The following is a 13,976-nucleotide window of genomic DNA, read 5'->3' on the forward strand; positions in this document are numbered from 1 at the left end:
GGCGTGTGTTCAATTAAAATGCAAATACGCACGTGTTGTACGATCATAAGCTTATTATAAAAGTTAGCGTGTATGATTTGCAATCTATCAAAATGCATTCGTGATATCCAGCTTAACATAGGATAATAACATGAGATGCGTTAGAGAAACCATTTGTGAATTGTTATTTCGACATTTGCGTAGCGCGTTGTAGTTCAATAATGTAGGATTCCAGCCGTTCTCTCATTGGGATATACATCGCATTGTTACCGAATCTATCACGAGTCATCGAATGTCACTGAAATACGACAGAAATATCTCGTTGGAATTCTGAAAATGTAACGCGAACATTTCTCTCGGCGAATTTAATCTATCGGGTTTCTATACAAAGCTTTAACTGTATCTCTCCGACGATTTTGACGGGTTTGGCAGGTTATTTGTACGGAAGTTAGACGTCGTTCGTGGAGCATATCTCCGAAAAACTCTTATATTCCGTTTTATTTTGACCGATCGCTATTTTTGCTTATCAAACGGCTCAAGTATGAGGGGAAAAACACATTCGGTTACTGCACTGCGATCGATCGGCCTCTTTTGGCAATGATCCCGCATTGCCACTCTATTCCGAGACGTAGATTTCTTTCCAATGACTCCATATGATTTTTAAAGCATTTTTATAGCGTCTTAGTTATACATATGAACATAGCACAACGAAGAAATCTTAATTATTTATCCCAAAATATAGAATAGAATTTTATTTTTGCATTGTACATTTATTCGTAAGATTGTACAGTTTGATTGTAAAAAACACAATTAATTATTTAGTTCCCAAAAACCAAGAGAGTGATTCTTGCAAATTTTTATCAGATCTATTAATAAATTCTTCACAAATTACAGAATAAATTTTTTTTAATGACATTTTCGCGGAGTAATCTAGATTTCTATTTGCAGGAGCCTCTCACGCACCACAGTAGGTCTTAGAGGATGCACAAGTTAGCCAAGGGCCTGAAGAAGAAGAAAAAGCCGAAGAAGGGCAAGAAGGGGGCGGAGGAAGAGGAGTTCGATCCGGAGGAGCTCGAGCGTTATCGGCGCGAGCGGGCGGAGGCCCAACAGAAAGCCGAGGAGGCCGGCGAAGCGGCTAAAGGTACCGGATCTGACGAGTGGAAGAAGTTCCAGGCTTTGACTGCTGGTGTCGATTCGGTCTTGAGGAAGACTCAGGATGACCTCGATCGGATAAAGTCTACCTCGTTCTTCCAGCGAAAGGCACCGTTGGAAGAGAAAAAACCGGACGAGGCGGCGAAGCAGGAGGACAAATCATCGTCAAAGAGGTGGGTGGGCTTCGACAAGGAGGGTAACCCAATCGAGGCCGCGCCGGAGATCGACGGTCAAGAAAGGAAGGAGGGCAAACCGTTTGTCAACGAGGACGGTTTCGTAGAAGTACCGGAGGACGAGGATGAACAAGAGGACTCCGCCGACGAGGATATCTTCGACACCACTTACGTCGACGTTCTTCAGAATATCGATGTTCAATTAGCTTATATACCGGACAGCCCGACCGAGGAGGAGGCTGGGGACGATCCCTTCGACACCACCAACGCCGACAAGGTTCTCCGTACAGTCGATAAAAAGGGCAACAAGCTAGTCAGCTTAGGCAATGCTGTTGAGGTGTTATCGGGAAGGATCGACTATGTAAGCACGTGCAAGATCACCAAAGGCAGGCGACCTAGAATCCAGCAGGATCTATTGTTGGACGACTTTGACGAGGCGGAACAGCCGTCGGCGGAAGCCGTTGCAGCGGAACCGACAGAAGTAGAGAAGACTTTGCTGGATGACGACAGCGATCTTCCCGACATCCCGGTTGATTTGACGAAATTACCGCCTGTGTTTCCAAGGCCAGTCAGCCCAGTCATTCCAACACCCGTTCAGGAGAGTACAACCTCGACGACCACTGAAAAGACATCAAATGGTCCGCTAGATATTTCTGAATTCGAAGTTCTGAAGGAGAAGACGGTCTTGGAGGAGATTCCCGACTTGGATGACGCTGAATTTGATCTAAACGTCACGCCAAATGAGTCGACTCGTCTCGAGGAGGCCGATGATCCATTCGCCGCGAAAGAGCCTGAAACGACCGATTTTCAGACGGAGATAATTGAGGCCAGCTTCGAGGCAGCGACCTTCGTCGACGAAGCCGATCCGTTTGACACTACATTCGCGGATAACATACTACCAGGTAAAACAGAGCTGAAGTTTATCGAGAAGGAGCTCGAAGAGCTGCCCGTCTCGGAAGTATCCATATCACTGACCGATCCCGCTGGCTTAATCAGAGATTACGAAACTGGTCGGCTGAAAACCCATCGTGATACTTTACAGAAAGACAATCATGATACTTTGCTGTCATCCAAGAAGGATCTGCTAGGCGGCTCGACCACCGATCTTAGCCAGTTGGCGGACGAACCGATCGCGCCTGTTGAGGAAATCACTTACGTCGATCCCTTTGATACGTCCGCGGTAAAGGAGCTTCCACCCGGCAAAACAGAGCTCAAGGTCTTAGAAAAAGAATTGCTCGGCGAGCAATCCAGCAGCTACGTCGAGGACGACAGCGATTTTGATCCGAGGAAAGATGAGGAGTCAGTAAAGCCATTGCCCGCAAAACCACCGCCACTTAGACCATCCGCGCCGGTTAACCCTGTGTTCGACGTTAACTTCGAGGAAGACGAGAAGATCGAAGCGGCACCGACGAATTTCGAGAGAAAAGCTTCTCGGCCGGAAGTCCTCGAGCTCGCTCCGACCAAGACCGTCGCGTTTGAACTGCCGACGCCGTCGAAGAGACCTGACCTTCTCGCGACTTCCGAAGAGGAGAAGACACTACCCTCTAAACCGCTGACACCGTATTATTCCCAGAAATCCATAGAAGAGTCGTTGCCGATAGAGGACGACGAAGTAGATGTCGATCCTTTCGACACTAGTTTCGTCAATAACGTCGCGCCGGGCAAAACAGAGCTCAAACTCATCGAATCGGAATTGTTGAGGCAGGAGTCTAAGCTGCCTCACAGTTTGAGCGACCACGACTTCGATCCGAGGTCTACCGCAGAACCAATTAGGAGACAAAGCGATTTCACGGCCACCTCGGTCGCGCCGAGCAATCTAAAGCTCGCGCAGCTACAATCGTCGCTGATACAAAAGGTCGAAGAGGAAGTGATCGTGAAACGAAAACCTCAGAGGCAAGAGAGCTTGTTGGATGCGGAAGTCGAGGTCGACGCGAAACCTCTGACACCTAGGATCGAGAGCAAACCTATCGCGGAAGAGGAGGAAATCTTGTATTTGGATCCTTTCGACACTTCTATCGCGACGAACATCCTGCCCGGAAAAGCAGAGCTGAAGATACTGGAGAGTGAGTTGCAGCAAATTCCTCAGCAACCACCGCCGCGTCCTAATCTACCCATCAATCTACCCACCGTGGTACCTGTCGTTGCCTCAACAGTCCCGGAAATCGACGACTTCGATCCTAGAGCGGACGAGGTAAAGGAGTCTAAAGACTTTCTGTTTTTAGACGGGCAGGATACCGGCGACAAAGTGTTGACGCCGATGCAGAATAAAGATTTTACTTTGGACGACGACGTGGATCCCTTCGACACTAGCTTCGCTACTATCGAGCCTGGACGGACCGAATTGAAACTGCTCGAATCTGAACTGATGAAGTAATACCGTCAGTCGTTATACAGCTCCATTTCTTCAGAACCTTTAGAATAATCTTTTGACTATGTGTTTGTTGAGCCGTTCAACATAGATGTGCGCGTTAACTATCTCTTTTGAAACTGTACAAGAGATTATTTAAATGCTTACTCTCTACTCGTTACATACGTCATCAATAATCTCTACATACTACGATCAAACGGAAGAGTTCGAAAAATATTTGCACTGAATGACGAATCGAAATTGTACCAAGAAATATTTGCCTAGAACGCATAGAATAGACATAAACAGTCTAAAATTAGTCTATTCTATTCTGATGGAAGTACAGTTCAAAAGATTTCGCTCAAGCCTCAACAATTGTTACAGTTAATTCTTGACCGGAGTTTCTAAGCCAATTTAATCATGGATCCCAAAGGCGGAAATCCGTTCTTAATGGATGATTACGCGGTGGAGCCGGGGGGCGGCTTGCCCCCGCAGGCTTCCAATCCTTTCCTTCAAGATTTCACCGATTCGGCAAGTTCCGGCGCAGGCGAGAATCCTTTCTTAAATTTCAGCAGCGGGCAAACGTACGAACCACCAGTGTCCGTCGACTCTACCAATCCGTTCGCCTCCTTTGGCATTGAAAGTACCGCTCCGGACACCGATTTCGGAGTGACCACCGACACAAATACGCCAGCAACCGACGTCTTCACTAGCCAGTCATCCAATATCTTCGTCACGTCCGAGAACGCGAGCGTGGACCTGTTTGGTACGATGACGACGACGACGGCCGAGAAACAACCGGCGACAGTCGTCAGTCCACCGCAGCCGTCTCCGGCGGCGACACCTCCGTCGAGAAACGGAAAGCCACCGCCGTCGAGGCCACCCCCGCCGAGGCCGCAACCACCACCGATACCGCCACCGGTACAACCAGCTTCTAAGAACACGAAGGATCTAATACTGTCGGTTACGGGAGCAATGGACGCTACCTCGAACCACCTTCTGGATCGTTTGCAAGCAACCAGAACGCCCAGCCCCACGCTGATGCACTCCCCGTCACCCACCCCGGAGCACAGCTTCGCCGATCTTCTGGACGTCGACAGCAACGTGCCGGATCTGATCTCGGACGATAAGGTCATCGAGCCGCCGAAGAATCAAGATATCATGGATCTTTTTGACGCGCACACTGATGTCACCTCAACCTATATCTTCTCTACTTCCATAACCACCACGGGTACTACCAGTCTTGTCACCGGAGCCCCGATAACCGCCACCACCACCAAGGATAATCCTTTCGCGAGCATGAGCGAGGAGGCGGTGGTTCCGCAAGCGCAAGCTGCCTTTGATATGGAATATCCGGAAGATATCATCAGTAGCGAGAAGCGGCCTTCAATGACCTCTGCGACTCCTTTCGCAGCCATAGAAACGGACGTCGAAAAATCCGGCACTGTCTTGGACCTTGCGGAACCTGCTCCTGTTCAACCAGTGTCGACAGCAACCGCTGAACTCTTCCAAGGTTAAAAGATTTCTTCTCTTACTTGTGAATGGAAAAACAAGAAAAATTATAATCTAGAATAATATTATATTGTTTTAATATCTTACATTTTGTATATTGTAACTTTATATTTTTCTTATAGACACAGAACAGATTTCCACCGCTGCTGATGCAAACTTTTTCTCTATGACCGACACAACCACGGCAACGCCCTTCGGCGTAGCCGAAACCACGCCCGCAGCTGCACCGTTCGCACCTGCAGCTCAGCCCTTATTTGCTCCGTCGGAGATCACGCAGCCTGCTTTTGCCTCAGACTTACTGGGTGATTTCGGAGAAACGACCAAGGAGATCAGCAGCGGTCTGATCTCCACCAGTCCAACCCCTGGAACGGAGTTCCCCGGAAACGAGGCTTACCGGCCCGAAGAAGAGTTAGATAACTTCGCCGCTACGACGAAAGCGATCGAGGATACTGGCGACTCATTCGATGCTTTCGCGTCGAAATTCGATAAGGCCGCCGAACCGGAAACCAACGGTAAAGATCCCTTCCTGGATCCCTTCGGCGGCGGACCAACCGCTATGGATACCTCCAGCGACGGTAGGTGGACAAACGCTAGCTTGTAACTTTATATTTGTACTTAACTATTTATTGCAATAACCATTTTCCCTTCAGTTTGGGGAGACTCGTCAGTAGGTGGATCGGCGATCACCGGTTTTGGAGAATCCGACGGTTTCGATTCTTTTTTGAGTATGACGGCTCCACCGCCAGATACGAAAGTGAAAAGATCCGAGTCCGCGGAGTCGGACGAAGGGCCCGATTTCAGTGTATTTATCAAGTGAGTCAAAGGAAAAAATTACTGACTTTTGATAAATCATAGATAAAAAAATTTGAGATTGATTTATTTCTGATGTTGGTCGTTATAAAATTATATTCAGTAGGATCGTCGAAGAATTACGGACTTTTACACTATGGCTTAACTTGGCAGCACAGTTAGATTCAAGAATGCAATACTATTTCTAACATTAATGCATATTTAATCAGTCCTCTATTTATCTCTTAGACCGAAAGAAGGAGATCAGATGACAACAACGGAAGGCGGACCTGTACCTACGTTAGCGCCGCCGCCGAAAAGTCCGCAGATCGCCGCGTATACGGATTCCTCGCCGCGATTTAATCCTTTCGATAAATCCGGAATCGCGCAAGACGCCGTGGTATCCGAAACTGCACAAACAGCCGAAATGGCTAGGACGGATTCTCAGGTATTTTCACTAAATTATACTATCGAATGTTGTCATTTTTTTCTCTTATTCGCAACATTGTTAAATTTAACAATAATGTATTATAAATTCATGATTCTAAATTGTGTAGCTTTTTTATTTTTGACTCTTATACCTAGAATTTCAACATTACTTAAATTTTTTCCGGTCCATTCCAGTTCTTTGTTTAGAAGAAAATTTGACGTAGCAATTTTAAGAATTAGCGGTACAATCTCTACATCCCAAGACTCACCAAACGGTTTAGCCAAGAAAATTGCAGTACTATACTTACAAAAATTGTAAGCGTTGTAACAAATTTCAACTTGCGTTCGTATTTTTTGGACTCTATTAGCGACTTATTTGTGTGTTCAAATTTCCGTTGTTTGTATCAACGCACTGAAGATGACTTTAATAGGTACACATGTTTGACATATTAATGTTTATATTTATTAACGTATTTATTTAAGTTATAATACAGAGAATAATCACACACAAGGTTTGTGGTTTATTAGCTTATTTTATTTCTTTCGATTTTTAACCTGCTGAACCTGAAACTATCTTTAGTTATAATTTTTTCTCTTTTTTCAGGAAACCCCGCCTACTCCCTTGTTCGACGAAGACGTTAGCCAACCGCTCGAGGATTTCCCGAGGATAACTTACACCGGCGACGGTTGGGAGATGCAGTTGCGACAGCCAAACAAGAAGAAGATCACGGGGCAACGTTTCTGGAAGAAGATCTTCGTCAAGCTGGTTTACCAGGGTGACAATCCAATCCTTCATTTGTCCAACAATAAAGACGACAGAGATCCATTTCAAGAATTACCTCTGCTCGCTTGTTACTCGGTGTCAGACATTGGCGCCCAACAATTCGATCAGTACGGGAAGATCTTTACTGTAAAATTGCAATACATCTTCTATAAAGAGAGGCCTGGCGTGCGACCTGGTCAGGTCACGAAGGCTGAAAGAATCACAAACAAACTCAGCCAGTTTGCAGCGTACGCTATTCAAGGAGATTATCAAGGCGTCAAAGAGTTTGGAAGTGATTTGAAGAAATTGGGTCTTCCTGTCGAACACGCACCTCAGGTAAATTATTTTAGTTTCTCGATACAAATCACACGTTTAAATGAACGTCAATCGGTGCGATTAATATATCTGTATGTATTGCGTAATTATCGTAAAAGGCTCAATTTCTATAGTAACGCTATATAATAATAACAAGCTTAATATATAAACTTAATGTAGTATGTAATAAGCCGCAATTCATATTAAATTCTGTTAAATATTTCATGTTGCTTACAGATCTCTCAGTTATTCAAACTTGGTTCCCAATGTTACGAGGACATGAAACAATTTTCTTGCGCTATCGAAGAAGCTCTCTTTAGGTTATCGGCTCATCGCGATCGGGCTTTACATTACAAAATGGAGGAGGTTCAGGTAACAGTCGTGGATGAGGTGTATGTCGAGCAGAACGCGGAGGGTCACGTAGACAAGCAGATCGCGCGTGTTCGTCTTTTCTTCCTGGGTTTCCTTTCCGGTAAATATCTAAGCAATTGCGAATATATTGTGCTATATTCTAAAATACATTTAAATAAAAAATATTTTTATTTAAATATATTTTATGCGTTCTTATAATTTACAATTACGCATAAAACAAACTCAATTCATTGTTTAGGTATGCCCGACATAGAATTAGGAATAAATGATATGTGGCGACAGGGTAAAGAAGTCGTTGGTAGGCACGATATCATCCCCGTCGTAACGGAGGAATGGATTCGTCTAGAGAACGTTGAGTTTCATTCCTGCGTTCAACAGGACGAGTATGAAAAATCGCGGATAATAAAGTACGTATTTAGGGTAATAAAAACGATAAATACGATTTTCCTCGAATGAACGCTAATAACTCTAACAATTTCTTGTTCGCAATTACGAATAAGCATGACAATCGTGATAGGATTAAATTTTTTTTATGACGAATAAAATTATCCTTATTTTAAGAAATTAATACAATCTGGCTCGTCTTTAACAAACGTGTATGTTTTAACTACAAAACTAAAATTATTTTATATTTTACTAACTATTCTAATATCCTACTAACATATATCTTCTAAGGTTCAAGCCGCCTGATGCATGCTACATTGAATTGATGCGGTTTCGCGTAAGACCGCCAAAAAATAGGGAACTACCGCTTCAGCTAAAAGCTGTTATGTGCGTTACTGGGAACAAAGTAAGTTTGTTCTTTCATATTTTCAGTAAACTTTCCGTTTAGTAAACTTTCTAGTATTTAAATAAAAGCGGAGACTTGTTGATTTTAGCCATCATCGTATCTTGCTTCTATCTGTTATATTAGGTAGTATTGTCAATTTCTGTTCTAATATCAAAATATTATATATAAAATTTATCTTTATATAAAATTCTAGCTTTATATATAAAATTTTTGTTAAAATTTCTTTTTATTTTTTATTTTGTTCTTACAACACGTGGCAAACTTTCATAACGATGTGTTTGTTGAGACTACATCATTTTTTATGCGTTTATTATTAGGTGGAGTTGAGAGCAGATATTCTCGTGCCTGGTTTTGCATCTAGAAAACTAGGCCAAATACCATGCGAAGACGTGATGGTTCGCTTTCCTATACCTGAGTGCTGGATCTATCTCTTCAGGGTCGAGAAACACTTCAGGTATGGCTCGGTGAAATCGGCGCACAGAAGAACGGGGAAGATTAAGGGTATCGAGAGATTCTTGGGCGCCGTCGACACATTAGAACCGCAGCTGATGGAGGTAACTTCCGGTCAGGCGAAATACGAGCATCAACATCGCGCCATTGTATGGAGGATGCCCAGGCTGCCGAAAGAGGGGCAAGGTATTGCTTATACTTTTCTATTTATTCAGTTAAAACTGATTCATTACTAACTCTTATATTTATTTTACAATTAATGTTAAAGAAACTTCCATTTATTTTATTCCGTTTTGTGAACTGAAGAAAAAAAGGATTCGGGAAATCTCAACGATACATTTGCTAAACGCAAGAATATTTTGGTTCTGCATAAGGGTAGAACCATCACGCGGAATGGTTTAAATATACTGCGTGTTCAAATCATCACCCAAACGATTTTGCTGGCTCTCGTCCAATTTCAGTTATTTGCGGTTATTTCCAGGCGCATATACGACGCATCAGCTGGTTTGCCGTATGGCTCTCACTTCATACGATCAGATCCCCGAAAATCTCTCGGAATACTGTTACGTGGAGTTCACGATGCCGGCGACGCAGGTGTCCCATACGACCGCGAGGAGCGTCAGCCTCCAGAACAGCGACAGTGACGCGCCCCCAGAAAAGTACGTCCGAAATTTGTCGCGTCACGAATACAGGTGAGTTCAGAAAGATTATTCCAATATTAGATAAATCATATAAAGCAAAAGTGCGAAACTTTCTCAGTATGTCTATAAATTATTCGATTATTATCCCTTATGAAAAAGCCATTGGCCAATGCTTTTTTGCCAATGGCAATGGATTAATTTCCTTTGGCAGAATGGCAATTAATCCATTGCCATTGGCAAAAAAGCATTGGCCAATGGTATTTTTTCATAAGGAATGCACCACTTGATGCTCTTATAAGAAGATGATTTATCTAGTTATTTAGCATCCTTTTTTGCTGGTCTCAGATGTTACTGCACAGATGATACTGTATTATTAAAACATTATAGAGTGGGGATTGAGCATACGCAGGGCGAAGGGCCGGGAGCATACGTTGCGGCGACGATTGCGAAGAAGATCCCCGAGACCACGCCGGAAGTTCAAGAAACGCCCGAAGCGCCGGCTGATTCCGATTCCGACTCTACGGAGTAACATGGGTAATCCGTCGCTAAGTCAACGTCGATCGTCATTTTGTTGTAATAATTAGTACGTTACGTAAAAGATAGGAAACTCCGCGTTACGTAAGTCACGATCGCGGTATAGAAATTTTCACATACCGTTAAACTCAGTCATTTAAGGGATAAACATATAACTAGTATCTACACTGGTTATATGTATGATACTAGACTAGTACTATATCATGTACGTCTCACTAGTCTGTATAGAGAGAAAATTCGCGAGAATCTGCAACGGGATGTTTCGTAAGGTTGCCGATAGTTATAATAAACGGCGGATAATCATTCTGCATGTGCGAAACCGTTACACTTCGTGCGGTCGCTTATCGGTCGAAATTGGCCGAACTAGTCGTTGTTACAGTTGAAAAAAAAAGAACCGAACCAGATCAGCAAAGACTAAAATATTCGATTTACGAGACAGCATATTGATCCTCGAACATATGCTTAGTGAGGCCATAGTCGGAGCCATATTACAGACTGAAAAGATCATTTGCCTGACATCTTTGAAACGAGACTTGTAAATATATACATTAAGGTAAATGTATCTATGCCTGGACACGTGTCTATTTCTGGACATTTTCATTATTTTAGTTCTTAAATAAGTTGTAACGCGAATTAAAATCAAAGAATCAAAGATAAAAATATTTTTCTCGTATTATATTTTTATTTTTGATTTTAATTATTTATGCTTATTTAAAAACTAAAATGATAAAGGTGTCTAGACATAAGTCTTAAGTGTCCCGGCATTAGTACATTTATTTCCTTACTCCCGCTTTTTAGTCACCGGGTTTCTCGCATCTACTTGAGACTTAGGATTGAGTGTAACTTTTCTTTCCGATCCTCAAATCAATCGCTCTGGGACCGTATTCTCGAGACTGTCCTAATGATTTTCGTATGCGACTTTCTATTTGAAAAGCATTGAATTTCGCATGCGAGTTTCATGAAAACGATTCGAGAATAGGGCCCCTGATCAATGTTCGCAAAATAATTTGGCAGGCGAACAAAACATCTCGTTCGTATTCGCGCGCGACATAGTGGTTAACGAATTAAATAATTAAAGAAAAATAATTTGACATATGGAAGGACAATACCGCTTTTTTGTTTCATTTAACTTGTTAAGTCATAGAGCACTCGCGACGGAAAGCTTTGCGTTCGTGAAATGCGTTCATGGGGTTTTAAAGATTTATCGATATCCTCATCGATATGCAATCTTAATTGAAATTGTTGATATGAAAGAACATTCGCGTGCTGTGTACTTTTTAAAGATAGCGTATCCTAATTGCCTATCCTATATTCGAGAGATCATTTGGATTAACTAGTACCTAAATTTTTCTGATTTATATTATAGAGACGGTAATTTTTTCACTTGCATATTATGCGTAGAACTGAAGTTCTTATTTAAATATTTAAAAACTTTTAATTACAAGAACCGTTCCTAAATCTAGCATCGAATTTTCATGAATTATTGAAATGGAAGACCACCCAAAAAGGAAGATATATCGTTAAATACGTCGTCGTCGCGATCAGAGAGCAATGTGACCTAGATATCATTATTTTATAGACACGACCATATCTCATTGTTTGAGCTTATAGATGATCTTTGTGTACCGTTATCTAGTCGCTAGTAAATACTAGTTAATAATTAAGTTATAAATCCATTATCATAGTTAGAGTCTGTGAGACAGACGCAGCGTGCCGACAAGAATGAGGTCAACAATTAGGTTAACAATTAGGTCTAGATAATTCTAGAACGGCGGTGTTGTGTGTATAATATTAATTCGGTGTAAATGCGGTAAGAGTCTTGCGAGAGGTACGTCTTGTCCTCAATTGAACATACGCAGAACGGAAAGCCAGGAGCATACGTTTTGGTGATTTCGAAGAAGATCCCCGAGATCACGCGCCGGTTCGAAAGTTTAAAAGATGTCCGATGCGCCAGCCGATTCGGATTCCGACTCTTCGCAGTAGCATGGGCAATCTGTCATTAAGTCAACGTCGATCGATCATTTCGTTGTAATATATAATTAGTACGTTACACAGTGGTAGGAAAATTCGCGTTACGCAAGTCGATCGCGGTATGCAACAAGTCGCCAAGAAGTGAACAATATAGCTATAGGCTACTAATACCATATCATATACGTGTCACTAATCTATATAGAAAGAAAATTCGCGAAAGTCTGCGGGATGTTTCGAAAGTTTTTCGATAGTTATAATAAACGGTGGATGATCATCCTGCACATACGAAACCGTAACACTTCGTGCGGTCGCTTATCGGTTAAAAATTGGCTGAACCAATCGTTGTTGCAATTGAAAAAAAAAAAACAATTATAGATTAACAAAGACTAAAGTATTTGGTTTACAAGACAGTATATTGATCTCCAAACGCACGCTGAGCGATTGGTAAGGTAATCAGAGCCATACAGACTGAAAAGATAATTTGCCTGATATCTTCAAAACGAGAACTGTGAATATTATTCTCGCTTTTTAATCACCGGAATTCTCACATCTACTTGAGACTTGGGATTGAGCGTTACTTTTCTTTCCGATCCTCGAACCAATCGTTATAATGATCGTCCGCATAATAATCTTGCAGGTGAACACTTCACAAAACATCTCGTTAGAATTCGTGCACAATATTGTTTGTAAAAAAAACTAAATAATTAAAGGGAAAATAATTTGACATATAGAAGCATAGTACCGCTTCTCCGTTTCGTTTAGCTTGTTAGGTCGTAGAGTCTGCGGTTAGAGTCTGTGAGGTAGTGTGCGGATAGCAATGAATTATCGACAATTCTAGAACGACGGTGTTCGTTGCGTGTGTAATATTAGTTCAGTGTGAATGTGGTAAATGCGATGGAGTCACATGCGAGAGTACGTTCAGTTGACAATTGAGCAGACGCGGGACGAAGGGTCGGGAGCATACGTTTCGGCGACGAAGAAAATCGCCGAGACGGGAGTTCAAGACACGTTCGATGGGTCGGCCGATTCCGACTCCTCGTCCTAACATGGGTCATCTTAACAATCTGTCCTAAGTCAATGTCGCTCGATCGTTTCGTTGTAATATAATTAGTTGTGATAATTTGTACGTTACATAGGGGGTAGGAAAATCCGCGTTACGCAAGTCGATCGCGGTATGCAGAAATAAATGGCCTAACTAGTCGTTTAAGCGGTGAACATATAACTAGTATCTGTACTAGTTATGACGTATGGTGCTAGGCCGTAGTATTAGTATTGTATGTACGTGTCACTAATCTGTACAGAGAAAAAATTCGCGAGAATCGGCAACGGAATGTTTCAGAAGGTTGTCGATGGTTATAATAAACGGCGGATTATCATCCTGCATGTGCGGAACCGCAACACTTCGTACGATTATCGCTTATTGATTCAAAATTGATCGAACTAGTCATTGTTACCATTGAAAAAGAAAACAGAACCAGATCACACAGCAAAGTCTAGTCCTCAACAATACTCATGTAAGCAGTAATAGTAATCGCGAATAATTAATCTGTAAGTGCTTGTAGCGATAGCCCGCTGTGAAATGTAGATGTAAGTTTACGTTCGTCATTATTATTTTATTTTTATCCTTCTCGGTCGGTACGTAACGCTACCGACTTGTGGCAGAAAAGCAGCATCACCAAAGATTAGGATAAAGGTTGTACTAATGGGCGGCGTGTTATGCGAGGTTTCTATCGTATACGTGAGTATACAGAGAGATCTC

General features: G+C 42.5%; 1 protein-coding gene across 1 annotated transcript; it reads left to right on the forward strand.

The window, feature by feature from the left end:
- The first annotated feature begins 904 nt into the window (after nucleotides 1-904).
- LOC112466434 (protein stoned-B-like) lies at nucleotides 905-10,767 on the forward strand. The gene is made up of 13 exons (XM_025034523.1): nucleotides 905-3,674; nucleotides 3,764-3,771; nucleotides 4,061-5,164; nucleotides 5,286-5,738; nucleotides 5,814-5,976; nucleotides 6,202-6,400; nucleotides 6,986-7,480; nucleotides 7,697-7,931; nucleotides 8,070-8,238; nucleotides 8,507-8,621; nucleotides 8,939-9,257; nucleotides 9,553-9,763; nucleotides 10,100-10,767. Exons 1-13 carry the CDS (start codon nucleotides 961-963, stop codon nucleotides 10,239-10,241), a joined length of 6,327 nt encoding a protein of 2,108 aa, XP_024890291.1. The 5' UTR covers nucleotides 905-960; the 3' UTR covers nucleotides 10,242-10,767.
- Nucleotides 10,768-13,976: the final 3,209 nt, after the last annotated feature.

This window comes from Temnothorax curvispinosus, unplaced genomic scaffold (genome assembly GCF_003070985.1).
Source record: "Temnothorax curvispinosus isolate PA1 unplaced genomic scaffold, ASM307098v1 QBEX01016180.1, whole genome shotgun sequence".
Classification (NCBI taxonomy): domain Eukaryota; kingdom Metazoa; phylum Arthropoda; class Insecta; order Hymenoptera; family Formicidae; genus Temnothorax; species Temnothorax curvispinosus.

Excerpts from the sequence above, each read along its gene's own strand:
- LOC112466434 (XM_025034523.1), top strand. The coding sequence starts at position 961 with ATGCACAAGTTAGCCAAGGGCCTGAAGAAGAAGAAAAAGCCGAAGAAG. Across the intron at positions 5,165-5,285 it reads AACCGCTGAACTCTTCCAAG|ACACAGAACAGATTTCCACC; the intron begins GTTAAAAGATTT and ends TTTTTCTTATAG. Across the intron at positions 8,239-8,506 it reads GAAAAATCGCGGATAATAAA|GTTCAAGCCGCCTGATGCAT; the intron begins GTACGTATTTAG and ends ATATCTTCTAAG.